Source organism: Garra rufa, chromosome 18 (assembly GCF_049309525.1).
Source record: "Garra rufa chromosome 18, GarRuf1.0, whole genome shotgun sequence".
In the NCBI taxonomy this organism is placed as follows: Eukaryota; Metazoa; Chordata; class Actinopteri; order Cypriniformes; family Cyprinidae; genus Garra; species Garra rufa.
Genome location: NC_133378.1, coordinates 6,597,992 through 6,625,794, shown reverse-complemented (window position 1 = coordinate 6,625,794; position 27,803 = coordinate 6,597,992). Strand labels below are relative to the sequence as shown.

The 27,803-nt window shown below is 34.2% G+C and overlaps 1 protein-coding gene across 1 annotated transcript in view; it reads right to left on the bottom strand.

The window, feature by feature from the left end:
- LOC141291479 (zinc finger protein 395-like) overlaps positions 1–25,548 on the bottom strand; it is an 82,308-nt gene extending 56,760 nt beyond the window's left edge. Inside the window, exons 1-2 of the mRNA XM_073823639.1 lie at positions 25,179–25,548; positions 22,211–22,431 (exon numbers count right to left, since the gene is read on the bottom strand). Coding sequence (XP_073679740.1) covers positions 22,211–22,431; positions 25,179–25,388 — 431 coding nt within the window. The 5' untranslated portion in view covers positions 25,389–25,548. The remainder of the gene's footprint in view (positions 1–22,210; positions 22,432–25,178) is intronic.
- Positions 25,549–27,803: the final 2,255 nt, after the last annotated feature.

Sequence of the window (27,803 nt, the reverse complement as noted above, 5' to 3'; positions counted from 1 at the left end):
TATTGCCAAGTTTTTAAGTAATTAATAAAGTAAACAGTAGTAAAATAAAAAATGAAAAAGATATAGGAAAGAGAAAAAAAAACCTAAAACTAAACAACAGTCTTAGGGCTTAAAGCTATTTAATAGCAGCAAATAAAGAAATAACAATAAAAATTATTAGAATCATTTTTATGCTTATTACTATTATATGATACATTATTACATATTAAAGCTAACAAAACTTAACCATTCAGATTTTTGTTACATTCTGAAAGAGTAAAGCAGCTTTGAAGCATGTTTTTGAATATTGTCATATTCATACCATTTCATACCTTTCTATCAAAGTTATCTGACATTATCAAGATGAATTTGTTCTGACACAGTTGAACTCTGAGTTTGTGTCATATTGTATTACCAATTTCTCAACTATAGCGAATAAACTGTGATAATGTGAGAAATGTTGAAGATGTGGGAATAAATTTAATTAATTTAATTTAAGTAATTATTAAAGTAAACAGTAGTAAAATCAAAAATAAAAAAAGATACAGGAAAGAGCAAAAAACAACAACAACTAAACAACAGTCTAAGGGCTTGAAGCTATTTAATAGCAGCAAAAATAAAGAAATAATAAAAAGTGGGCTCTAAATACTAGAATAGTTTTCATGGTTATTATTATGATACATTATTACATTTTAAAGCTAACTAAAACTTAACCATTTAAATATTTTACACAGTTTTTAAAACTTGAAACTACTAATTTCTGAAACTGAAAGAGTAAAGCAGCTTTAAAGATTTTTTTTATTGCATAAAGTGCTATATAAATAAAATTTACCATCTGATTACATTGACTTATGACATAACTGGCTGCGTTTACATTAATATCCTGCCAAGACAAGCATTTTGACCAAGAAGTGCATTTGACCGTTCATGCGCACAGCCACATTACCACTCTCACATGCAAGCAAGCACTCACGGGAGCTTAAAAGCAGTAGCTTTTTGCAGAGAAAACACAAATAAATTGCAAACAAAATGAAGATTAAAAAAATATGTTTTACAGGAAAACGTCTGTCTACTAAATTTCGTGTTTAATTTGATGTGTTTCTTGCTGTAAATCCTACACCACATTACACTGGTACTTTAAAATTAGTACTCTAGAAACAGCACTTTTGACATCTTAGTAAGCCTAGTAGTGATGTGATTGGAACTGACCATGGTTTTGTTTGGCCCATACACTGATCTCCTGGAGTTGGGTCAATGATTATTGCTCACTGACTATATGTAAATCCAGACTGCCCTCTCACCCATTGTAATCCCATAATACTGTGGCAAATCAGATTACAGGGGTAAGTAATCACAGCGAGTAGCCAAACCATGCTGAATCAACAGTTCAGAGAAACCACGCCAACTTAATCGAATTTGCAGCAGAGACATGTTTCTTCAGTCTTTGCACTGTGTCATTTCACAGCATCACACAGATGTGACACTAATTCATGTCATACTGGGATGAAACGGTCTTGTGATGTGGTTACGTGCTAAAAGAGGCTAAAAAAAACGGAGTGGTCAATCCACAAGCGAGTTTGTAGGTGTTAGTAAACATTAGATAATTTCAAGTAGTTCATTCATGGTTTGGTCCACCTACACGGTAGACCTTGACCCTCAATTCAAGGCCCTGGCGTGCAAGTCAAGCTGCAGTGTGGTCTAGTTTTGCTTTAGGGTTTTTTTGGACATTGTGGTTCGGGCGAAGCGGCCGCGGCCCAGCTTCTCTAAATCCACCACACTGGGTGTGGCCGTAAACACGGCTAACGTTTTCTAGGAACTCAGCAGAGAGTGTATTTAAGTGTGTTTGTGTGCATAATGTAGTTTGCCGGGATCACAAGACAGCAGCCTAATGTTTAGAGCGAATGCGCACAGGCAGGAGATAAAGCAAACAGTAGAAGCGGAAACCAGCAAAACCACCCTGACTTGTTCCAAACTCGACAATGGTCCACAGTCTTAAAGGTGAGGGGGTCAGTGCTGAGCGAGCACAACAATGCATGTTCGATGCTTGCAGAGACTACATGAAGGAATAAACCAGCTTTAGTACTTCAGTACGTCAAGCTCAATCAAGAGGATTTGTGGCATTCATCCAAAAATGTAAAATTACCCTTTGATTTACTCACCCTCAAGCCATCCTTGGTGTATAGGACTTTCTTCTGCCAGACTAATACAATCTGAGTTATTCGAAAAAAGTCCTGGCTCTTCCAAGCTTTATAACAGTGTTGAGTTTCTGAAGCAAAATAAAGTGCATCTATCCATCATAAAAAGTGCTCAACACAGCTCTGGGGGGCCTCCTGAAGTGAATCGATGCGGTGACAAAAAGCTAGTTTCACGAGAACCAAGTTTTGTTTGCAGAAAAGGAAAACCAGTATCCTTTTGGTTTATATTAAAGGGGTCATTGGATGCTTATATGATTCTTTAGGGTCTTAATGAGAAGTCTATAACATACTTTAGTTAAATTTTCAAAAACACTCTTTTTACCTTGTCAAAATCAGCCCTTTTTAGAGCGAGCTATTCTGTTGCATGTTCCTTTAAATGCTAATGAGATCTGCGTGCCCCGCCCCTCTCTGCCGTGGGATGACGAGCCGTAATGTTTACTTTAGCTGCAAAACTTGCTAACAAGCAGATTATTAAGAAAGGCCATTTGCAAAGATGCATAAAAACCCTTATACTCACTTCTGCTGTGGGTGAAGCTGCATCACAAATGATTTGAACGGGATCGGCACTTTCCTTTCAAAAACGAAAGTAACGTTAATCCTTTGCATCTTCAGCGGCTCAGATGTCGGGAGTAAATGACGACTGCTATGTTCATTATTACATCCAACAACAGAACAGCTCAATCGCTCAATCGGACACATTCTTGTCTTCCCCTGCACCTGAGTCACACAATGGCGATCAGAGACTGTTTCAGCTCGGTGAGGGCGGGTCTAAGGTAAGGCGCTCATGTCAATCAACAATCATGGGAGCGGCCTCTGTCTGTGTGACGTCACAATGACAAGAAACTGAGAATGACCTGATTTTAAAAAGGGGATATTACTTTTAAAGATTAAAAAATTCCACTGGGTGGATTTTTTATCACTGTAGGGTGGTTGTTTACACAAACTGCCAACGCACAACATAAAAAGTGAGTTTTGCATCCGATGACCCCTTTAAAGTCCTCTGACATTTCTCTTTACAAATCCTCGTTTTGTACTTCTAATTTGTGACCTTTTTTTGTTTTGCTCTTTCTACTTTCTACTCTTTCTACTGCACTTCCGCATTCATCTACTGTGACAGACAGGCCTTTATTAACCCCCTGGAGCCTTACTTTTTAGGACTTCAAAATCTCAACACCCATTCACTGCTATTATAAAGCTTGGAAGAGCAAAGACATTTTTAATATAATTCTGACTGTATTTATCTGAAAGAAGGAAGTCATATACACACAGGATGGCTTGAGGGTAAGTACATTGCCCTCCAAAAGTTTGGAAACACCCCTGGCAAAATGTGGTTTTGGACGCTATTAGCATAGTGTGAATCATCTTTGGGCAATCCTTCAGGATGCTTGGAGTAATATATTAAGTCAATGTTTGAATGAACTGACAGCTCGGATGCTCAGATTATGCAGATCTGTAATAGCTGCTAATGGTGGATATTTTGATTCATCGAAAATTTTATTTTTTTCTATGTATAAACTGTTTTTGTAATAAAATATGTTTTTGTAGTTTGTGCTGTCCCTTACCAGTGCAAAAAAGGATTCATGCCAATATTTTCCAAAACCCCACTTTTCAATGGCGTTTCCAAACTTTCGGAGGGCAGTGTAAATCAAGGGGAAATTTTGATTTTCGGTGAACTATCCCTTTAATACCAAAAAAAAGACGGAACAAGTTTTTTTTACACTTGTTCCGTCTTTTCTTAAAAAATATGAATTACTGAGGTGTTACAATATAAGTATATAGGGCAAATTCATACATGTCAAAACACACACAGTTTTAATATGCATTTTAATAGGGGGTGGGCAATAGGTCCACTAACTTCATTTAAGAAGGCAACTCTGAAATTACAGAACAAAAACATGAGTTCAATATTTACAAAAACTCAAAAGAAAACACTTTAATTACTCAAACACTTTAATTACTGAAAAAAAAAATTAGCATGTTAAGAAAATTAATTAATTTTAATATAAATCATGGTCACACCACATGACATTTTTTAAGGCTACAGCCAATTTATCTACATGTTTCCGGACAGACTGGATGAGGATGAGATCAGATCTCTGTGCTGAGCACTGGCTGTTGTCAGACTCCTTGTGCAAACAGAAATCTCACTGGATTATTACAATTAATGGCAAAATGAATGTTTGGAAATGTAAACTGATATTTCCTACTGAATCACTACAGCAAAAGATAGAAATAACTGACATAAAACCATTTTAGCTGGAGAAAATACTAGTGTTATAATAATTTTGGCCACCACTGTGTGTGTAGTCGTGTACACAACATTTGTAATATTTGAATAATTACAATAGACATTGTATATTTCATAATTTTAGTATTTTAAAATTGGCCTGTTGAATATCCTTATACATGAATGACCCATGAAGCTATATCCAATTTTACATCTTTGTTGCTTGCATGCCAACACAATGATGTAAACCCTAAAATTTATTTTGGATATGTTTATGTTGTTGTTGTTTTTTGTGGTAATCATGACACAAATACTGTCAACTGACCCAAAATATTCCTTTAGTTAAAAAAGGACAATATCTGTAGCTAATGTCTATTACAATATCTATTACATTTCACATCAATTAATAAAACTTAATCCAGGTTTTAAGTTTGAGAGTGACACCTAAAATTAATGCTATAAAGGTTTTGTCTATTTGTTTCCCTGCTTTATATTGAAGTGACTTACAGTGAAAAATTCTTTTTGAAACCAGAAATTATTTTACAATGATTAAAGTCATCTTTGTGCGAGTGTGTTGGTTTGAATGAATCATAGCGGTCTAAGAAAGCGAAGCGGCCTTGATCCTGGAGCGGGGCTCTCATATTGTAGGGATTTAGAGCTGGATCTGGTGCCATGACCCGGAGCAAAGAGTAGAGGCCACTGGGTCACTGCAGCAAACACAGAGTTGAGGATAAAGCACAAAAACACTAAGATCTCATCAATTTTCTACAATATTTGCCCAAGACTAAACATATCAAAGAGCACATGATTTCCTGAGCGTCATGGAAAACCAAACTCAAATCGGCCGAGTTCTTTATGACCCTGCAGAGGTTTCAGAGAGGCTGCTGGAAGCGTGACAGATTCATCTGGAAAAGGGGGAAGTGAGAAAAAAAGGGAGAGATCTAGCTGTTTTTAGAAGTCAGAGTAGGCTGCCATTTATTCCCAAGAAGAAGTCGGGAATTCTTCAAACGATTATGTAAGATGTGGGTGTGTGAATGGTAAAGAAGAGAAAGGGCCTCAACGGTGCTTTCCTCCACTTCTATTGTATCTATTACGACCTCAAAGGCCAAGAATCATCATGCAATGACAATTTACAACTGGGCCGGGAGCAGTAAAATCAGTAAAGTAATCTACACATGCATAATGGACTCATTTCATAAGGATAAATATCAGTAAAACATATTCTGCGCACCTCTTGAACTCATAAGAAACACTCATAAACAACTTCCATAAAATAATGATCAACGTGCCCAGGAGCAAAATACACACACAAGCTGTTGGATAGAAATGGAGGCTGAATTTCTTCACCCGGTGCGGCACACCACAATCTGCAAAGGAGCTATAATGACGAGTAAAATATGAGCAAAATAACAAATGAAAACTATAATCAAGAAAGTAAACAGCATAGCTTAGGGCAATCGAGGCAGTACAGCCAGTAAAAACATTTGATTAACTGGCTCTTCGTCTCTCTACAGACAAACAACGAGTCCACAACCAGCATTCCTCGACAAGAGTTCAGGTCTGGTAGAAAAAACAAACTAGTTTTCAATTCTGTCGTTATTTCTTGCATGACAAACCATGCTGATGTCTGGGGTCAAAGTCGGCGTCTGGTGCTGAATTTACGTCTGCCAGAAATTTCACAATTGTGGCCACAGCCTCATTTTGGAATATAAGAGCTTCAAAGCCACATTTGGTAAATTCAGTACCAGAAAATGATGCTTTGAATGTACTTTGGGCAGCAGCAATTGCATAAATATCCACTAGGGATTTTTCCGATTGGCCAGTTGAATGGCAGCAGTTATAAAGCTGCTATAAAGTGTGTGTAGTGCAGTCATGCAACAAGGCTATCAAATCGCAGCAGGAAGCTTTGATGAACAGACATGTCTTATTTGACTAAAGATTAAAATTGACTTGTTTTGATGCCTATTTTAGTTAGACAGGAACTGAGGTTTAAACAGCTTCCATAGTGTTATACAGGTAAATAAGAATATCAAGGGAAAGTCCATTTATTTCAATAATTTGTTTCAAAAAGTGAAACTTATACTGTATGTTATATTAGTTCACTGCACACAAAGTGAAATATTTCAAGCCTTTATTTGTTTCGATTTTAATGATTATGGATTAAAGACAAAAAAAAACAAATCCAATATTTCACAAAATTAGAATATTTCATGTGACCAATAAAAAAGGATCTTAAACACATGTTGGCCTTCTGAAAATTGTGTTAATGTACTGTATTATGTCCTCAGTACATCATTTTGGAGATGATGATTTTTTTTAGCAGAATTTGGCACCTGCCCACAAAGCCAAAATTACCAGCACCTGGTTTAATAGCCATGGAATAACTGTACTTGATTGGCCGGCAAACTCGCCCGACTTAAACCCCATTGAAAATCTATGGGTATTGTCAAAAGGAAGATGAGGGAACAGAGACCCCGAAATGCAGACGAGCTGAAGGCCAATATCAAAGCAACTTGGGCTACCATAACACCTCAACTGTGTCAAAGGCTGATCCATGCCACGCCGCCTTGATGCTGGAATTAGTGCAGAAAGAGGCCCAACAAAGCACTGAGGACATAATACAGTACAATAACACATTTTTCAGAAGGCCAACATGTGTTTAAGATCTTTAAGATTCTAATTTTTTGGCACAAACCTGTATATTAAAGGGGTCATGGTCTAAGAAACCAAAATTCCCTTGATCTTTTGACATATAAAAGGTCATTGTACTACAAAAACATCATGTAAGTTTCAGAACTGAAAACGTATTAAATTAATTAAAATTTAAAGCGCGCCATTCGAACCATTTATCCGCTCAACTCAAAGTTCAAACTGCGGAGCGGAGAGACCTTACTAGAGAAGATGCATTCACTCGCTGATGAGTCTCGGTCACATTACACAACAGATCAGACCCAATATGAAGTGTTTGAAGAACACAAATGACACGGTTTATAGCCAGAAGATACAGAGCTGACAAACAGGAGAAATACAGCGCAACGATGCCGTCAGAAGGCTTTTTAATGCCAGACACTGCAGCTGAATAGGATAAAAAAAATATAACTAATAGTTATCACTTTATTTACTCAGTTAATTGATTACATTGATAATTGCAAAACATTTTTTGCATTACAAGTTTTCTAAAATGTTAGATTTAAATATGCAAATGAGGCATTCTTTTATGAAATATGTGCTAATTTGCATACATTTCTAATACCAAAATCTAAACACTGGATGAAGTCAGCTTCAAAATTCTTTTTTTTTTTGACATATTAGAGTCAAATGTGTTTACAGAGGGAATTTTTGTCACTCCATAATTCAGAAAATACTTGTACTTGTAAACAATGTATTTTTTTACCATTTTGGGGGGAATAAAATGTATAAAATCAAGCACATTATATATGAACAAATCCCTCTGTAATAAACTTCAGAATATAGACAGGAATAAAAATTGTACGTTTTGTGTGTGTAAGTGCTACTGAAGTGGAGATTTATGGCTCAGTGTAGAAGAAAAAACTCATTTTGAGAAAACGGCCTTTAAAAATATGTATTGTTTTTTCTTATTATTTTTTATTTTGTTAAGGAAACATAAAAAAAATTAAAAACACAAAGTGTTTGTCGTATTCTGACCAAAAAAGAGTTTAAAACCACAATTAACCGCCTGGTTTTTACAACTTACATTGGAGCAAAAATCTGCCTTTAAACTTGAACGAAATAAAAATGCGACATTTGTTGTGATAATTATTGATATCGACTGATTTGAAAAAAAATTTGTGATAATTTTTTTGTCCATATCACCCAGCCCTTTATATACTATAAGCATTCAGGTCAATACCAATAAGCAGGTAATCATTTCATGTTAGGCATGAAAAACATCAAACATTTAATATTAAAATGATGTACTGTTTTGTCTAAATAAATACAGAAAAACCCTTGAAAAATTAAAATTCAAGAAAATATTTTTATATGGTATGAATTTAGGCACATTTATGAGATTTCATTTAAGTGTTATTACATTTTTAGTCTATTTAAAGTGAATGTTAAATGACTAAAAATACATGACTTTAAACTTACATCAGTAATGTGTGGAGGTGTTCTGAAAAGAGGCAAACTCAATTTTTCTTTCTTGCTTTCTTTTTTTTTACATTTTCACATTTTCTTGTTTAAACATTACTTACACTATTAAAGAAAAAAACTATTCTATTTTATATTTCTACATTAACAGCGTCATCAATATTCATCAATATTTATTAAAGCCATGTATGACTCTCATAAAGCATTTTACATTTATTCCAAAATAATAACAATAGATTTTATTTGTGAACTTACATTCAGCTTTTCTTTTTACTTGTTAAATTTTACTACTTTTGAATTTTTTGGCTCATCAGTCATCAAAACTCCATAAACATTGGTCACAAGACATGAATATTCACTTTAAATTTCACCAAGCTGATTCCTCACGCCCACAGATCATATTTTCAGGCCATTTCAAGTCTTATTTTGATGTAACAAAGCAGTTATATCTGAATGTGTGAGTTGTTTACTTACTTTTAAAAATTAGTGCTTCCTATTAACACCATTATATTGCCCATTCAGACTGATTCACGAGTGCATAACATGAACGAACAAAAGAGGCGGGATTTGTTGCATGAACCAATCACAGTTGATCTTAACCAGTCATATCCAATCATATCGCGATGGAGGCATTGCCTCCTCTCACGTGACTTTCCCCCATTCATTCTCAATTACCCCCCACCAAAACTCACCACCTCCTTTAAGGGGTCTTTTAAAACTCAATGGGCTCAGGGGAGGCAAGAGAGACGCAGACTCCCACTGTAACTTTATCTGCTGGTTTCGCTGTTGGATGTTATAAAAATGTTATATTTTGTAATACTGACGTTGTTTTATTTTTGTACTATGAATTTTTTTCTCCCTTGCCTCCTCGGAGGAAACGCCCCCAGCTATATATATATACAGACACAGTATGTAGTTATGAAATCGGAGACCCTTCTCTAGAAAATCGTGATGAAATCCAATCACGTGGTCACTACAGCGGCATCAGAAAATACGGTGTAAACATCAGTCTGCTATGACTGACCATTTATGATCCGATCATGACACGAATGAAGTAAAATGCTTGTTGCAACTTCTATAATCGAATGCAAATCCGGATATAACACCACATTTTATTTCCTGATTATATTGTGATAAGTAAAACAAAGTCCTAGCTATTTGGTGACTGGTTAACATTAGCCAATAAAAATATTTCAGAGGAAGTTATAAAGATTAAGAAAGTAAAAAAAGGCTGATTTCAAACTGCAAACAAGGCCTAAATGTGGTACTTTTTTCTCAGCACTAAAAAACCCTTCACAAAATCAAGTCAAAGGGAAAAAAACTAAAAATAAGTCTGTTTCTCTTTTTCCAAATGCGGAACAAATCAGCCAATTAAACTGCAAGCATCTGAAGCGCGTCCCCTCAAATATCATCTGAAAGTTTTGGTTCCTCTCTTCGGTTTCACAGACACTCATTCTGTGCTCCGTAACACGAGCCGTGATGAGCGCGCCGCCTGCACTGTTATCTGTTGTGGCTTCTGATAATATCAACACGACGAGTCATAACAGAAGTTAATTACAGCAAACGTATCGAATTGAGGCACAAGGGCCTCTGTCCTTCTCAAGCGGTCACAGTTTCACCCCAAGCTTTGTTTGTTTGGCCAAGCCAAAAGGAACGCTGTAGGTGAGTTATAGATGGCCAAAGGAATGCAGCCCACTCAATGTTTGGTTTCCTTCACATGAACAGCTCCCTGTCTGGCCAGACATGAGATACGTGCTGGTTGACACGAACACATGAGTCATTCCTGTGGCTCCTAAATGAGGGGGCCTTTGACCCCGTAGATTTTGAGAGCAGAGGTCATGACCCACTGAGAGGTTTCAGTGTGACACAGTCAGTCAGCTGGAACTACAGATGCTGTAACCTCTTTGGTAAACACAACATGGCTATTAGTGTGAGTAATTATAAAGAAAGAAATGATCGTCACAGCTCTCAACTGTGCTATATTACAGTCTTCAGTCCAAGATACATCAGTCTTTTATTTCATACAAAACAAAGCAAAAACAGTAATATCATGAAATATTTTTACATTAAAAAAAAACTGTTTTCTATTTAAATATATTTAAAAATGTAATTTATTCCTGTGATTTCAAAGCTGAATTTTAGCATCATTACTTCAGTCACATGATACTTCAGAAATCATTCTAATATTATGATTTGCTGTTTAAGAAACATTTATTATTATTAATGTTCAAAACAAACATGCTGCTTAATATTTTTGTGAAAATTAGAATTTTTTAAATATTTTTCAAGATTCTTTGATTAATGGAAATGTCAAAAGAACAGCATTAGTTTGAAATTATTATTTATTTTGCAACATTATACACGTTTTTGTCACTTTTGATCAAGTTTATGCTCCTTTGCTTATTTATTTGAAAGAAATCCTAAACTTTTGAAGTTTAGTATTTAAACAATATTTAAACTTGTAACAGGATTTTATAACAAATAATATCCAATATTGTTGTCACATGCATCAGATATCACCTCAGAAATAAAAAAGTTTTAATTTATCATCTTTTTGATGAATCTTTTTATATAAACATTTATTCTTTGATCCGATCCAATAATTAGTCAAGGAAAAGATGTCTGATATCACTTCCGAACAGTACATTTTTTATGTTTTTTTTAAAGAAGTCTCTTCTGCTCACATGCCTGCATTTATTTGAAAATACAGCAAAACAGTAACATTTTGAATTATTTTACTATTTAAATATATTCTATTTGAATATATTTTAAAATGTAATTTATTCCTGTGCTTTCAAAGCTGAATTTTTAGCAGCATTACTCCAGTCACATGATCCTTCAGAAAACATTCTAATATTATGATTTGCTGTTTAAGAAACATTTATTATTATTATTATTATTATTATTATTATATAAAATTAGAATTTTTTTTATATTTTCCAAGATTCTTTGATTAATAGAAAGTTCAGCATTAGTTTGAAATTATTATTTATTTTGTAACATTATACACGTTTTTGTCACTTTTGATCAAGCTTATGCTCCTATGCTTAATAAAACTGCTAATTTATTTGAAAGAAATCCTCAATTTTGAAGGTTAGTATATATAAAAATGTTATGTTAAACAATACTTAGACATGTAACAGCATTTTATAACAAATAATATCTAATATTGTTGTTACATGCATCCAGATATCACCTCAGAAATAAAAATGTTTTAATTTAGCATCTTTTTGATTCATCTTTTTGATAAAAAATAAATAAATAAATAGTGGTCCAACCCAAAAATCAGTCAATTAAAAGATGTCAAGTCATCACTTTTTTTTTTTAAAGAAGTCTGTTCGGCTCACCAAGCCAGCATTTATTGGATTCAAAATACAGCAAAAACTGTACTATTTTGACATGTTTTTACTTTTTAACTGTTATTAAACTGGTTTCTCTTTGAAAATATTTGAATATGCAATTTATTCCTGTGAAAAAGCTGAATTTAAGCATCATTACTCCAGTCACATGGTCCTTCAGAAATCATTCTAATATTCTGATTTGCTGCTCAAAAAATTATGTATTATTATTATTATTTTGAAAACAGCTGAGTAGATTTTTTTCAGGTTTCTTTGATGAATATAAAGTTTAGAACAGCATTTATCTGAAACAGAAATCTTTTGTAACATTGTAAATGTCTTTATCATCACTTTGGATCAATTTAAAGCATCCTTGCTAAATAAAAGTATTAATTTCCATAACGTCTTCCCCAAAAAACATATTACTGGCTCCAAGCTTTAGAATAGTATAATGTATGTTACAAAAGCCCTTATTTTAGATAAATGCTGATCTTCACCAAATAACCCTGTATGGTTTAAAATGCTGTTTTAAATATTGATAATAATAATAAAAATTGTTTCTTGCACAGCAAATCAGCATATTACAATGATTTCCGAAGGATCATGTGACACTGACGACCGGAGTAATGATGCTAAAATTCAGCTTTGAAATCACAGGAATAAATGACATTTTACGACATATTCAAATAGAAAGCAGTTGTTTTAAATAGTAAAAATATTTTGCAATATTACTGTTTCTGCTGTATTTTGGATCAAATAAATGCAGGCTTGTCTGCTCACATGCCTGCATTTATTTGAAAATACAGCAAAACAGTAACATTTTGAATTATTTTACTATTTAAATATATTCTATTTGAATATATTTTAAAATGTAATTTATTCCTGTGCTTTCAAAGCTGAATTTTTAGAAGCATTACTCCAATCACATGATCCTTCAGAAAACATTCTAATATTATGATTTGCTGTTTAAGAAACATTTATTATTATTATTATTATTATTATTATTATTATTATTATTATTATATAAAATTAGATTTTTTTTATATTTTCCAAGATTCTTTGATTAAAATGCTATTGAAATCACAGGAATAAATGACATTTTACAACATATTCAAATAGAAAGCAGTTGTTTTAAATAGTAAAAATATTTTGCAATATTACTGTTTCTGCTGTATTTTGGATCAAATAAATGCAGGCTTGATGAGCAGAAAAGTCTTCTATAAAAAATATTAAAAATCTTTTGACTGGTAGTGTATATATTATAAACTCATCTTCTGTAGTACAGGGTGAAGACAATACTGATGACAAACATTTGCAGTTATTCATGCTTTAAAAATCCACAAGAAAAATATACCAGCATCACACTATTTTCAACAAACTCAGACTTGGGCCTATCACCAATAGAGTATGCATATCGTCAGTTTCTTCTGCTATAAAGGAATCGTTCAATAACGGATGTCCAGGAAGTTCATGAACCATTGTTCTTTCTGAATGCCGTCCAAGATCAAGATGACCACATGACTGGACGTGTTCACATAAAACCTCAAATTGCTGACTTCACCTTTTTATTGAAGTTTATTTCAAAGGCTTGCACAAGCACATACAAGACACATTCAAAAAGCAAGGGTTACAGTCTGCTGGACGTTCTACCTTCCACCTTGACTTTTGTCTCTTAGTTTACTTTAGATGAATGCTGATAAGAGAAGAATAGATTCAAGCGTAGACTTGCTGCCAGTGTGACCTATCAGCCACAGCGTAAAGCAGAGACTTTGTCAGGCAAGCCTGAACATGTCAAAGAAAGACTAATGTGTGTAGAGCTACTCAAGTAGTGTATGGTCACCAGTCCTTATCTAATGAACACGTAAGCGCAAACACACTAAATTGTGACACTGGATCACAAAACCAGTCTTAAATAGCATGAGTATACAGTACAGACCAAAAGTTTGAATGAATGAGAAGGTGTGTCCAAACTTTTGGTCTGTACTGTATATTTTTCTGTTTATTAAAGTTTTTACTCTACATCTGTGCAGTTTTCAGTGGGTTAGTGATATTTTTTAAATATATATAAATTAATAAATAAATATTTTTTAACTGGGTTTTTATACAAAAACTGCTTTTTTATGTAAAATTCACTTTATAAAAGATCCACATTTCTAACTTTAATTCATGGGGATAACATGGATAATTTCACATGGTTTAGTGTAAGATTTTTGCCCATCTTTTGGAAAATCCAGTTTTAAAAGTAAAAAAACAACTACAAATAACTTTTACCAGTAGGTGGCTCCACTATTTGCTATTTGCTATTTGACCACCTGAAAGATATTTTTTCACAAGTTTTTTCAGTTGAATTCATATCTACAGTACAGACCAAAAGTTTGGACACACCTGAATGAGAAGGTGTGTCCAAACTTTTGGTCTGTACTGTATATTTTTCTGTTTATTAAAGTTTTTACTCTACATTTGTGCAGTTTTCAGTGGGTTAGTGATATTTTTTAAATATATATAAATTAATAAATAAATATTTTTTAAATGGGTTTTTATACAAAAACTGCTTTTTTATGTAAAATTCACTTTATAAAAGATCCACATTTCTAACTTTAATTCATGGGGATAACATGGATAATTTCACATGGTTTAGTGTAAGATTTTTGCCCATCTTTTGGAAAATCCAGTTTTAAAAGTAAAAAAAAAACAACTACAAATAACTTTTACCAGTAGGTGGCTCCACTATTTGCTATTTGCTATTTGACCACCTGAAAGATATTTTTTCACAAGTTTTTTCAGTTGAATTCATATCTACAGTACAGACCAAAAGTTTGGACACACCTGAATGAGAAGGTGTGTCCAAACTTTTGGTCTGTACTGTATATTTTTCTGTTTATTAAAGTTTTTACTCTACATTTGTGCAGTTTTCAGTGGGTTAGTGATATTTTTTAAATATATATAAATTAATAAATAAATATTTTTTAAATGGGTTTTTATACAAAAACTGCTTTTTTATGTAAAATTCACTTTATAAAAGATCCACATTTCTAACTTTAATTCATGGGGATAACATGGATAATTTCACATGGTTTAGTGTAAGATTTTTGCCCATCTTTTGGAAAATCCAGTTTTAAAAGTAAAAAAAAAACAACTACAAATAACTTTTACCAGTAGGTGGCTGCAGAGCTCCACTATTTGCTATTTGACCACCTGAAAGATATTTTTTCACAAGTTTTTTCAGTTGAATTCATATCTACAGTACAGACCAAAACTTTTGGTCAGTACTGTATTTGTAGTAATTGCACTGTATGGGTCAAAATGATCAATTTTTCTTTTACGCCAAAAATCATTAGGATATTAAGTAAAGATTGTGTTCCATGAAGATATTTTGTAAATTTGCTACTGTAAATATATCCAAACGTAATTTTTGTTTAGTAATATGCATTGCTAAGAACTTAATTTGGACAACTTTAAAGGTGATTTTCTCAATGTTTTGATTTTTTTGCAGCTTCCCAATTTTCAAATTGTATCTCTGCCAAATATTGTCCTACCCTAACAAACCATACATCAATGAAAAGCTTATTTATTCAGCTTTCAGATCCTTATGACTGGTTTTGTGGTTCAGGGTGACAATTATTGAAGTATTTTCTGCACACAGTCATGTGTGAATCCATAATGCCCCAGATTTGAATGGTGAAGTTCATCAGGCCTATTTCTACAACTCAGGTGAAATGCAATCTTGCCTGTATGACCCAAGATCTAGTTGCAAGTCTAAATGCTAACAATGTCTAATTCTAGGTACTAGTCTAGATGGCATCACATTTGCAAAAGGGTGTTACAGTTCCTGCACTCTAGAGAAACATCTCAGCATGAGCACAATGCATACTGACTGTACTCTGAATACAGTATATGACCATTTACAACTAGATGTAAATCATATAGAGATTTATTTCAATGGCCAAAGAAGAAAATAAAACATTAAAGGGCAAGTTCCTACATAAAATAACTGACTCCAAACCAATTCATTGCATTTCATTAATAATTCTGATGACAATACTCTAGTGTCTATATAATTTTAAAAGCAAAAATCTTAATTATTATTATTAAAAAAATTGAATGCATGATATTGATAGATAAGTACACTTTTGACCTTTTTTTTGATATTAATACTTTTTCTTTATTTAGTCTGTTGTTTGCTTAATTAAAATCATTGAAGATAATGAAATTAACATTTCATATTAACATGCATATAACAACAACAATTAAAAAGTGTACAGTAATGTACAGTAATTTCTTTTATCTAAAGCTCTAGTCCATAAAACCCTCTGATAGTTGCCAAGCACACATAAACACACATAAAAGACGGCAATGTGACAGATGTAAAGCAGAGAAAGAGCGCCGCAGGTGAATAAAAGAGTTATGGAGGGGTCATAAAATACAACCGGTAGAGTTTGTGTTGGATTTATCTGACAAACATCATGTTTTCTCACTATAACTCTGAAGGGACAAGTCATTTGCCTGCATATCAGACAGTTTTGCATACATTTACAATCCCTTAGGCAGTATGAGATCCAGGTATCATTTAAAATTAAAATCTAGGCCACATTAATGATGCAGAAAGACAAAGCGACAACTGTAGCTTCACAGTTATTGCTGCAATACTTTCTATTGACAGAATAATTAGTGCAATTAAACCATTTGTGACCCTGGACAACAAAACCGGTCTAAAGTAGCACTAGCCAATAATACATTGTATGGGTCAAAATTCTAGATTTTTTAATGCCAAAAATCAATAGAATTTTAAGTAAAGATCATGTTCCATGAAGATATTTTGTAAATTTCCTACCGTAAACATATCAAAACTTAATTTCTGATTAGAATTATGCATCGCTAAGAACTTCAATATTTTGATTTTTTGGCACCCTCAGATTCCCGATACATACATCAATGGAAAGCTTATTTATTTAGCTTTCAATTTACAAAAATTGACCCTTATGACTGTTTTGTAGTCCAGGGTCACATTTAAACTATTTTTTTTTTTTTATAAAAAATGTGAATTAAAGGAGAAGTTGACTTTCAAAACAAAAATGTACAGATAATTTACTCGCCCCCTTGTCATCCAAGATGTTATGTCTTTCTTTCTTAAGTCGTAAAAGAAAATTATGTTTTTTGAGGAAAACATTTCAGGATTTCTCTCCATATAGTGGACTTCTATGGTGCCCGCAAGTTTGAACTTCCAAAACGCAGTTTAAATGCAGCTTCAAAAGGGCTCTAAATGATCCCAGCTGAGGAAGAAGAGTCTTATCTAGCTAAATGAATGGTTATTTTATGAAAAAATTGACAACTTATATACTTTTTAACCTCAAATGCTTGTCTTGTATTGCTCTGCGTGAACTCTGTGTATTCCAGTTCAAGACAGTTAGGGTATGTCGAAAAACTACCATTTCATCTCATTTTATCCTCCAACTTCAAAATTGTCTTACATCGCTCCAGAAGTACCAACCTACACTCTTAAAAATAAAGGTGCTTCACAATGCTATAGAAGAACCTTTTTTGTCTAAAAGGTTCCATAAAGAACCTTTAACATCTGAAGAACTTTTCTGTTTCACAAAAGGTTCTTTGTGGCGAAAGAAGGTTCTTCAGATTATTAAAAGGTAAGAAAGAGATGGTTCTGTAAAGAACCTTTGACTGAATGGTTCTTTTTGGAACCAAAAAATGGTTCTTCTATGGCAGGGATCATCAAATCTGGACCTCGAGATCCATTTTCCTGCAGAGTTTAGCTCTTACCCTAATCAAACACACCTGAGCATGCTAATCAAGGTCTTCAAGATCATTAGAGAATCACAGGTAGGTGAGTGTGATCAGGGTTGGAGCTAAACTCTGCAGCGCATTGGACCTCCAGGGTAAGATTTGGGGAACCCTGTTCTATGGCATCGCTGAAGAACCTTTTAAAGCACCTTTATTTTTTAAAGTGTAGTGTTTACAAAGTGAACATGCAAAGATCAAACGAGGTAGGTAAAAAAGAGGTAAAACAGCGATGTAGGACAATTTTGAAGTTGGAGAAGAAAATGAGATAGGAGTTTTTTGACATACCCTAACTGTCAAGAACTGGAATACAGAGTTCACACAGAGGTTAAAAAGTATATAAATGTGACCCTGGACCACAAAACCAGTCTTAAGTCGCTGGGGTATATTTGTAGCAATAGCCAAAAATATGTGGTATGGGTCAAAATTATTGATTTTTCTTTTATGCCAAAAATCATTAGGAAATTAAGTAAAGATCATGTTCCATGAAGAGTTTTTGTAAAATTCCTACTATAAATATATCAAAATGTAATTTTTGATTAGTAATATGCATTGTTAAGAACTTAATTTGGACAACTTTAAAGGTGATTTTCTCTGTATTTGGATTTTTTTGCACCCTCAGATTCCAGATTTTCAAATAGATGTATCTCGGCCAAATATTGTCCTTTCCTAACAAACCATATATCAATAGAAAGCTTATTTATTGAGCTTTCAATTGATGTATACATCTCAGTTTTGTAAAATTTAACCTTATGACTGGTTTTGTGGTCCAGGGTCACAAATTGTCTTTTTTTTTTTTAAGAAAATAACCAATTGTGTTTTGTTAGATAAGACCCTTCTTCCTCAGATGGATTTAGAGTCCTTCGAAGCTGCATTTAAACTGCATTTTGAAAGTTCAAACTCGCGGGCACCATAGAAGTCCCCTATATGGAAAGAAATCCTGAAATGTTTTCCTCAAAAAACATAATTTCTTATCGACTGAAGAAAGAAAGACATGAACAGCTTGCATGACAAAAGGGTGAGTAAATTATCTGCACATTTTTTTTTACTTCTTTAAAAATGTCACTTCTTAATTTTAAAATACTTCTATCCTAGTTTATCATCCAGAGTTTGTGGTGCTATCAAAGCAAGCTCTGTTTGTTTAAGTATCTCGACCTGCCTGACACAGCAACAGCTCAACCAATGGTGTGAGTTTGGGGGCGTGGCTATCTGTTTAGCTAACCAATAGAAGACAGGGTGAGTGTTCAGTAAACTTGTTCAGAAATAGCTATATGAATGTGTACTAAGTAAGCTACTGAAGTACTAAGTCATAAATTCAGTGAGCATTACAAAAGCCTTATTGTAAATAAAGTCATAGTCACTTGCCTGAACTTGCTATATCAGCACATTTTGTTAAACACACACAAATACATTGTCAATTCACAGTGTGAAAAGCATCCCACGCACCCACATTGAATTACAACTGACCTATTTATCTGCTGATGATGGTTTGTGCACATACAAGAACAGATTAGATTACATATCTCTTAAACACCTTTCCGGCCCCAAGCCTCCATCGCCTATAATAATCAACCTGGTTTGGATTGGTAATGTATCCTTGAATGGCATAGTTCACCCAAAATCTAACTTTTGAATCGTTTGCTTGACTCTCACTGTTACATGAGGATGAGTAAATGTTGACAGGGTTACTCTGGGTAAACTATTCACATAGGCATATTTGTGAAGATTATGATTTAAGAAGGAAAAGAAACGACAGATAAACAGCGAAAAAAAAAAAAAACAGAGACAGAATGCTATTTGATCAGACATTCCTCATAAACATGGCAAAAACAAAGATTGCATAAATACTGACTGAACGCTGACCAAGCGGCCCGCCTGTCTCCTCCATGCCATCCTGTGCCATTACATTACTATCAGCCTCTGGTATGCTGAGGGTCATGCTAGTGGTGAAACAGCCACTGGCTACAAGACGCTCAATGTAGCTTCTGTCTTAAGAATGATTATTACTGCAGTTCACCATAAAGGCTTGTAAGCAATTGAATGCAAGCAAGTGGAATGACAGTTTAACCAAGGGACTGATTAAAACATGTCTGATCAAGCAGCACTTCATTCCACTTTTAAACAGACTGAGCCATTAAACCTTGACAATCAAATCAATGGGAGTACAAGTGAGATCTAGGAAGACTTGTGTAAGGCATGTCTTTGATGTTTGCCTCAGGGCCAGTTTGCATGAATTCAACACAGCTTAACTTACTCTACTGCATGTCAATAACTATAAAACTATACTTCCATTCAAAAGTTTGGACACACCAACTCATTAGTGCATTAGCGTCCGCCCACTTTTTCAGGTGAAACACAACATTTCAAACTTGCATCTGAAGTAAAAATGTAAAACAAACAAGGTACAAGACTGTGTCCTTTAGTGAGGAAAAAAACTACAAACCCATGAAGCATTTCGAATAACATAGTTCATTTAAAAATAATGGAGAAATATAAAATTAATGTTTTAAAGAAGTGCTGTAAAAAAATTAATCGCGATTAATTGCAATTAATCGCATCCAAAATAAAAGTTGTTTACATAGAATATGTGTGTGTGTACGGTGTATATTTATTAATAAGTATGTATAAATACACACACATACAGTATATATTTACATGTATACATTTGTACTCATATAATTGATATTATATATATTTATATATACATAATAAATATACACAGTATACACACACACACACACACACACACACACATATATTATGTATATATATATATATATATATATATATATTAGGGGTGTAACGGTTCACGGGGATGTATTGAACCGTTTCGGTACGGCCTGTTCGGTTCGGTCCACTTGCGTACCGTTTCGGTATATTTTTTTCATTAAATAATATACATTTATTATTAGCGGGATATTAAGCGCAGCGGAACAATGTTCCTAGGCGAGTTTCCGCACGGACGCTATTGAGTGACGAACAGTAAAACTCGCGCTTTGGTTAAGGTGCGTCAAAGAACAAATACTGACATATGCTGTATATTCTATACTCTTTGGGTGCGTTCCGATCGACAGGGTCCCTACGCAGTGTTCACTGCTCCCTTCACTGGCCTTCGCTGAAAATAATCGCTCATTTGGAATGCCCCTGAACGTCATCAAAGCAAATTAACGGCAGCGTCACGCAGATTATGATTTAACATAAATAAATATTGTAATTTATTTTACTTTCAACTTTAAATACATATAAAATACTTATAAACGTATGTATCTAAAAAAAATATAGTCCAAATGTATATGTTTAGACCATTAACACATTAACAGATTTTTGTGGTCTTATTTCACGCACTTTTTTTCCCCACACACAGCCTATATTTAACTATCCTGTGAAATAAAACAAGACAGAGATTCAACTTGCCAGTTTTACTTTCATTCATAAAATACAATATGCAAATGTAACATGAATCGCCATAACCATTCATAAACAATCTAATTTGTATAATGATAAAAACATTCATTGCAACCGCTTCATTTCAGAGCCTTAAAAAAATATTATGTAAAATATCACCCAAATGTGTCGCTTTTATTTATTTTATGCAAGCATTCTATTGTGTATTGGCAGCTTTTCAAAATAAAGATTTTGTAAGTTCTTATTTTTTTGTACCGAAAATGAACCGAACCGAGCTCTCCAAGACACTGTACCGAACCGAATACGATTTTAGCGTACCGTTACACCCCTAATATATATATATATATATATATATATATATATAAACAGTTTATTTTGGATGATTAATCGTTTGACAGCACTAATTTAAAGTTGTTGATTACACCTATAGAAGTTGCAAAATGTGCTTATATATACAGTATACTAATATTTAAGTTTATTGAAAGCAGAATTCAGAAAGTTTTTCCCTTCAGAGCATTTTTGGTGCAATCTGCTCGTAAAGACGCTGATTGGTGGAATTTCTACACAGCATTATGGGTAGTGTAGTGTAGTGGTGTATTTGCATTCAACACATATTGAATCTCAATATATTATGTTGTGTATATATGTTGTTTGTTAATTTTTCTCTACTTTCTGTCATATTTCTGAATTTTTGTCACGTTTTCAAATACAAAAAAAAGAATCTCATGTTATATACACATTAATGTAACTACTGTATCACCCAAATACAGCCGGCCTGCACAGTGCTCTCTGTACTGAAGGGATGAGTTCGGTGACAACTATCAGAATCCAGAAAGTTTTTCCCTTCAGAGCATTTTTAGCACAATCTGCTTGTAAAGACTCTCTGATTGGTGGAATTTCTGCACAGCATTATGGGTAGTGTAGTGTAGTGGTGTGTTTGCATACAACACACATTGAATCTCATGCTATATTATGTTGTCTATATATGTTTGTTAATTTTTCTCTACTTTCTGTCATATTTCAATTTTTTCGTTACATTCTCAATTACAAAAAAAAAAATAGAATCTCATTTTATGTATGCATTGATGCATCACCCAAATGTAGTCGGGCTGCACAGTGCTCTCTGTACTGAAGGGATGAGTTCGGAGACAATTATCAGACCTGACCTGTCATGTGGGACGGGGATGATGGAGGACGTGTGCAGGTGCGGTGTCTCGGGAGATGGCAGGCAACATCCTGGCTCCCCAGGCCCTCTCACTGGGCTCCGAGCCTCCGTGTGGGTTTGGTCTTGTAGCCTCATGCCATTCAGAATCAGGCGATGAGCAGGGCAGCCATGTTTAAGGACCCCACCTGAGATCTGTTCATCCTCCTCCCTGCCACATGCAAACTAAGAAAAATGAAAGATATAATTTTGGTTTATCAGTTAGGACATTTGTCCAAAGGGATTGAAACAAGAATTCAATTCGGGTTATAATATTGTTTTTGATGGGTGTTTAAAGACGTAAAGACCGAAAGGAAATGTTTGACAAGCATTGCTTTCTCTCCATGTTGACCTCTTAAAACTGAAAATTGGAAGCGGACATGCTGGAGGGCCGGATACTTCTTTAAAAAGCCAAATGTGAATCATGATTTGCTAATCAATAAAAGGTGGTATTAGGGACATTCTATTTCTGGAGAACATTTTACTGGATTAAAATTGGGAAAGTCCAAGGTGAGTCAATACTTTTGATCCATTTTAGAGGGTTATTAGAGCTAACTAAAACCATTTTAAAATATGTTACTTGAAACAAACATGTGAATAAATAAATAAACTGATATATACTTTACATATGTTATATATACACTACCAGTCAAATGTTTTTGAACAGTAAGATTTTTAATGTTTTTCTTCTGCTCACCAAACCTACATTCATTTGATCCAAAATACAGCAAAAGCGGTAATATTGTGAAATATTTTTACTATTTAAAGTAACTGCTTTCTATTTGAATATATTTTAAATGTCATTTATTCCTGTGTTCAAAGCTAAATTTTCAGCATCTTTGAACTTGAACCTTCAGAAATCATTCTAATATGCCGATTTGCTGTTCAACAAACATTTTTATATTATTATTATTATTTAAAACAGTCGAGTACATTTTTTCAGGATTCTTTGAATAAATGTAAGATTCAAAGACCAGCATTTATCTGAAATAAAAAGCTTTTGTAACATTATACACTATAACACTCAAAAGCCTGAAATCATTTTTGTTTTTGGAGTGGGGAAATAAATCGTAAACATTTATACTTTTATTTAGCAAGGATGCTTTAAATTGATCAAAGGTGATGACAAAGACATGTATAAAGTTACAAAAGATTTCTATTTCAGATAAACGCTGTTCTTCTAAACTTTCTATTCATTAAAGAAACCTGACAAAAATTATACTTAGCTGTTTTCAACATAACTATAATAATAACGCTAAACATTCAGCTTTGAAATCACTGGAATAAATTACATTTTAAAATATATATTTAAAAAGAAAACAGTTATTTTGAACAGTAAATATATTTCAAAATTGTACTGTTTTTGCTGTACTTTGGATCAAATAAATGCAGGCTTGGTGAACAGAAGAGACTTTTTTTTTTAAATATCGAAAATCTTACTGTTCAAAAACTTTTGACTGGTACTGTGTGTGTGTGTGTGTGTGTGTGTATATATATATATATATATATATATATATATATATATATATAATATAATAAAACTAAAACTATATAAAATAATATAACTAAAATTAATAATATAACTAAAACTAAATACACTAAAACGAATAATAATAATAACAATTAACAAAAACTACATACACAAATCTTTTTTAACAAAAATTTAAGATCTATGGCAGAAAGTCTCAGCAAACTTCCAAGGGGGCCACAAGATGGCTCAAACCCATTTAAACTAATAATATTGTTAATATGGGAATAATATATGAACATCATATTTCACCCCTCAATAACTGTTCTTTTTTATTGATAAACATGCAGGTCATGAGACCTTTGAAAACACAAAATGAATAGTGCTTAATTTAACATATCATGGCTCCCATGGAGGTATGTTATTTGTTTTTATGTATGCTCAAAGCTAACAAACAAGGAGTAAAAGCAACAAAGCTTTAAAACGGTTTGTTCTTTATCTAAAATCTAGGACCGAATATTCAATTTGAAATTTATTTTTGCATTAATATAGCATCGTGTCAGTTGGTAATATAACTGTCTACAAATTGCATTCCTGGTGTGCCACATTAAATAATAAGTTATTACTCATTTTACTGCATACCTCTAATAGCAAGTACTTATTTTTTTTACTTATAAAAATACTTCCTGATAGCTTAAATGGGATGCAATGAATGCACGCACACCCCCCAAAACATTGCGATCAAGCATGTGTTGCATTACAGGCAGTGTTGCGTTGCGTATCGGTCAAGTGCACGTTTGTATGCGCTGCTACATTATTCTGTGACGGGTCATCATGGAAGGGGGGCGTGTCACACACTCCTACACTCTACTCAACTCAAGCAAACTAAACGCACTTCTACAGCGAGTGAACGCTCAAACTTTTGAAGGAACGCAACGACGTTACTTCATCCATATGCATGCACAAACCAACTGTGAATATAATATTAAGACGTTTTTCCAAACCAAAACTTAGGTTAGATATGGAAACATGTTTTTAATTAGTAAATATCCTAGAAAGTTATCACGCAGACGAAAAGAGGAAAAACTAAACGGTGTTGCTGTGAAAACAACCCCTTCCACCGGCGTTAGATACACTATGGGGGAGGGGTGATTCGGTTAAATGTACCAACCCCCTGTTTTTTTTTTCGTTTAAACTTTGAACATTCAAGTTAAGTCGCCATCTTAAACTACGTGCAAAACAGTTACCGCCTCGCTACATTAACGCAGACGACATTACAAACTGCAACGATTAAATGAGATTGCATTTACTCCACGAGCAATTCCCCCATGCAAACTTCGAGTTTTATTCGACAAGCCAAACTGCCATCGTATGGATGCACCTTGACTTGTTTATAAATGCAGAGAGCTGTCAAAAAGCAAAGAAGTGAGCGTGTGCAAAACTTAAATGAGTATGCATGACTTACTTTCTTATGGATGTAGTGCCTCCCTCCCGTTGAGGTATTATAATAATGTCCATTTGAAGAGATTTCCTTGCTGAAATTCCTTAAAACACCTTCATGCAGCGCGTTTGTTTTAAACGCTTTTCCAGTGACAGGCTCTCGCTGGACGGCGCAGCCCCCCTCGTGTGTGCTGTCGCCGGCTCGAGGCTGCTCGAGAAGGCGTTTGGAAGTCATTTTCAACCTGGATCAAATGTAACTAAAGCAAAATCACCAGCTGTCGGTAGATTTTAGTGCTGAGCAGGATAAGATGCATTTAACAGTATTGTGTGGACTACGACTCCCTGCCGAGAGTGTATTTCACTACGGACCCTAAAAGCAGCCGGTAAAAGGGGATAAAAATGATTGTTTTGCTTTTCTCTCTCGCCGAGCCCCAACACCACGCCCACTCTATCCTGCGCGTGCAGCCAGGCGAGATTCGCTCGGCCCCGCCCCTCATTGATTCTGATTGGCTCTCGTCGTACATAAACATTCTATTTAGGCACGCGGCCATCGCAGCGCTGCAGCTGATTGGTCGCTCGGGAAACGACGGAATGATTTTTTTTCGAGAGTTTGGGAGGTGTGTCTCGTTGGTTTGCCGGCCGGTACAGACAGAGAGGAAGAGGAAAAAAACACCGGTAAAAAATTGACGCACTTTCTAAAAAGATTTGTTTCTAAGCTCGAACGGCGAAACAAATGAGTAAATACGTAAGTCGTCGAACGCATACGAATACAAACATGACTAGGAAATACTTTTAGCGAGATTTCATGCGAGCTTCCCTTGCTGAAAAAAACGCATCTCAAACCAAACCAGCCTAAACTGGTTTGCTGGTTTAAGTTGGCCTGTCAGTCGGAACAGGCTGTTTTAAAGGGGTTTCTGCCACTTTTAGACGGTCAGACTGGGATATAACGTTCCACCCAGGCGAAAATTTTGTACTTACCGTAATATACTAACATTTATTTTTTAGTACACATAGGCCCGGTTTCACAGACAGTGCTTAGACTAAGCCAGGATTAGCAGATAGTTCAATTAGGATATTTAAGTAATTGTTATAAACATGCTTTTAAAAAATTACTGTTGCTCATCTTTAGACAAAACAAAGGCACCGATATATTTTTAGATCAGTCAGTGCAAGTTTCTTTCAGTTCAAACAGCTCAGATTTACATTTTAGTCTAGGACTAGGCTTAAGCCTTGTCTGTGAAACCGGGAGTTAGAGTATAAAAGATGGGTTCAAGTGGTGACTAAATACATAAATGTGACCCTGGACCACAAAACCAGTCATAAGTGTAAATTTGTCGAAATTGAGATTCTTACGTCATCTGAAAGCTGAGTAAATAAGCTTTCCATTGATATATTGTTTGTTAAAATAGGACAGTGTTTGTCTGAGACTATTTGAAAACCTGAGGGGTATTCCATAAAACAAGTTTACCAAATAAGCCAGGCTTATTTTAGTTAGTCTGACTTGTTGTCACTTGATTTGGCTCAAAATAAATCAGACTAACTGAAATAAGCCTGACTTATTTGGTAAACTTGTTTTATGGAACACCCCCCTGGAATCTGAGGGTGCAAAAATATTGAGAAAATCGCCTTAAAGGTGCAGTGTGTAGATTTTTGCGGCATCTAGCGGTAAGGCTATGAATTGCAACCAACGGTACAGAAGCTACGGTAGCCGCACAGGATTAAGATGTCGTCGTTTTAGACAGCAAAGAATAATGAGGTTTCCTTTAAAACGTAAATTAGGGAATTATATTTACTTAATCATTCAATAAAAAGATGTTATTGTGAATATTACTGTTACTTGTTCATCATTGTGTCAGTGTTTTTCCGCTAGAACAACAGTGATGAAACGCAATCTGTAGAGCAGTTTGTCCGTTCAGGGCTACTGTAGAAACAATACGGCGACTTCCATGTGAGGGGACCCGCGGTGTATGTAGATATAAACTGATAATTCTAAGGTAATAAAAACATAATGGTTCATTAAGTAAGGTATTTATACACCCCTGAAAACATAGTTTAGTATATTATATTTCATTTCTGTCTAGAGATCATCTTAAATATTACACACTGCACCTTTAAAAGTTGTCCAAATGAAGTTCTTAGCAATGCATATTACTAATTAAAAATCAACTTTTTATATATTTATTGTAGAAAATTTACAAAATATCTTCATGGAACATGATCTTTACTTAATATGCTAATGATTTTTGGCATAAAAGAAAAATCGATCATTTTGACCCATACAATGTATTTTTGGCTATTGCTACAAATATACCCGTGCTACTTAAGACTGGTTTTGTGGTCCAGGGTCACAAATAGTGTGTTAAAAGCATATTTTAGCTCATAATCATGGTGTCCCAAAATAGCACATTTGAACTTACACTGCCAGTCAAATGTTTTTGAACATTAAGATTTTTAATGTTTTTAAAGGATAACTATTGCCAAAATGCAACCTGGGCTGTTTTTTATACTGTAAACGAGACAAACTTATATCTAAAAGCATAATTATGACAAACGAGCCATTTTTGAGATTGACCGTGATTTCGTTTTGTGGTCAGTGGCCGGTGAATGGGAGTACTAGGGGCATAACTTTGAGCGCATCAAAATCGATATT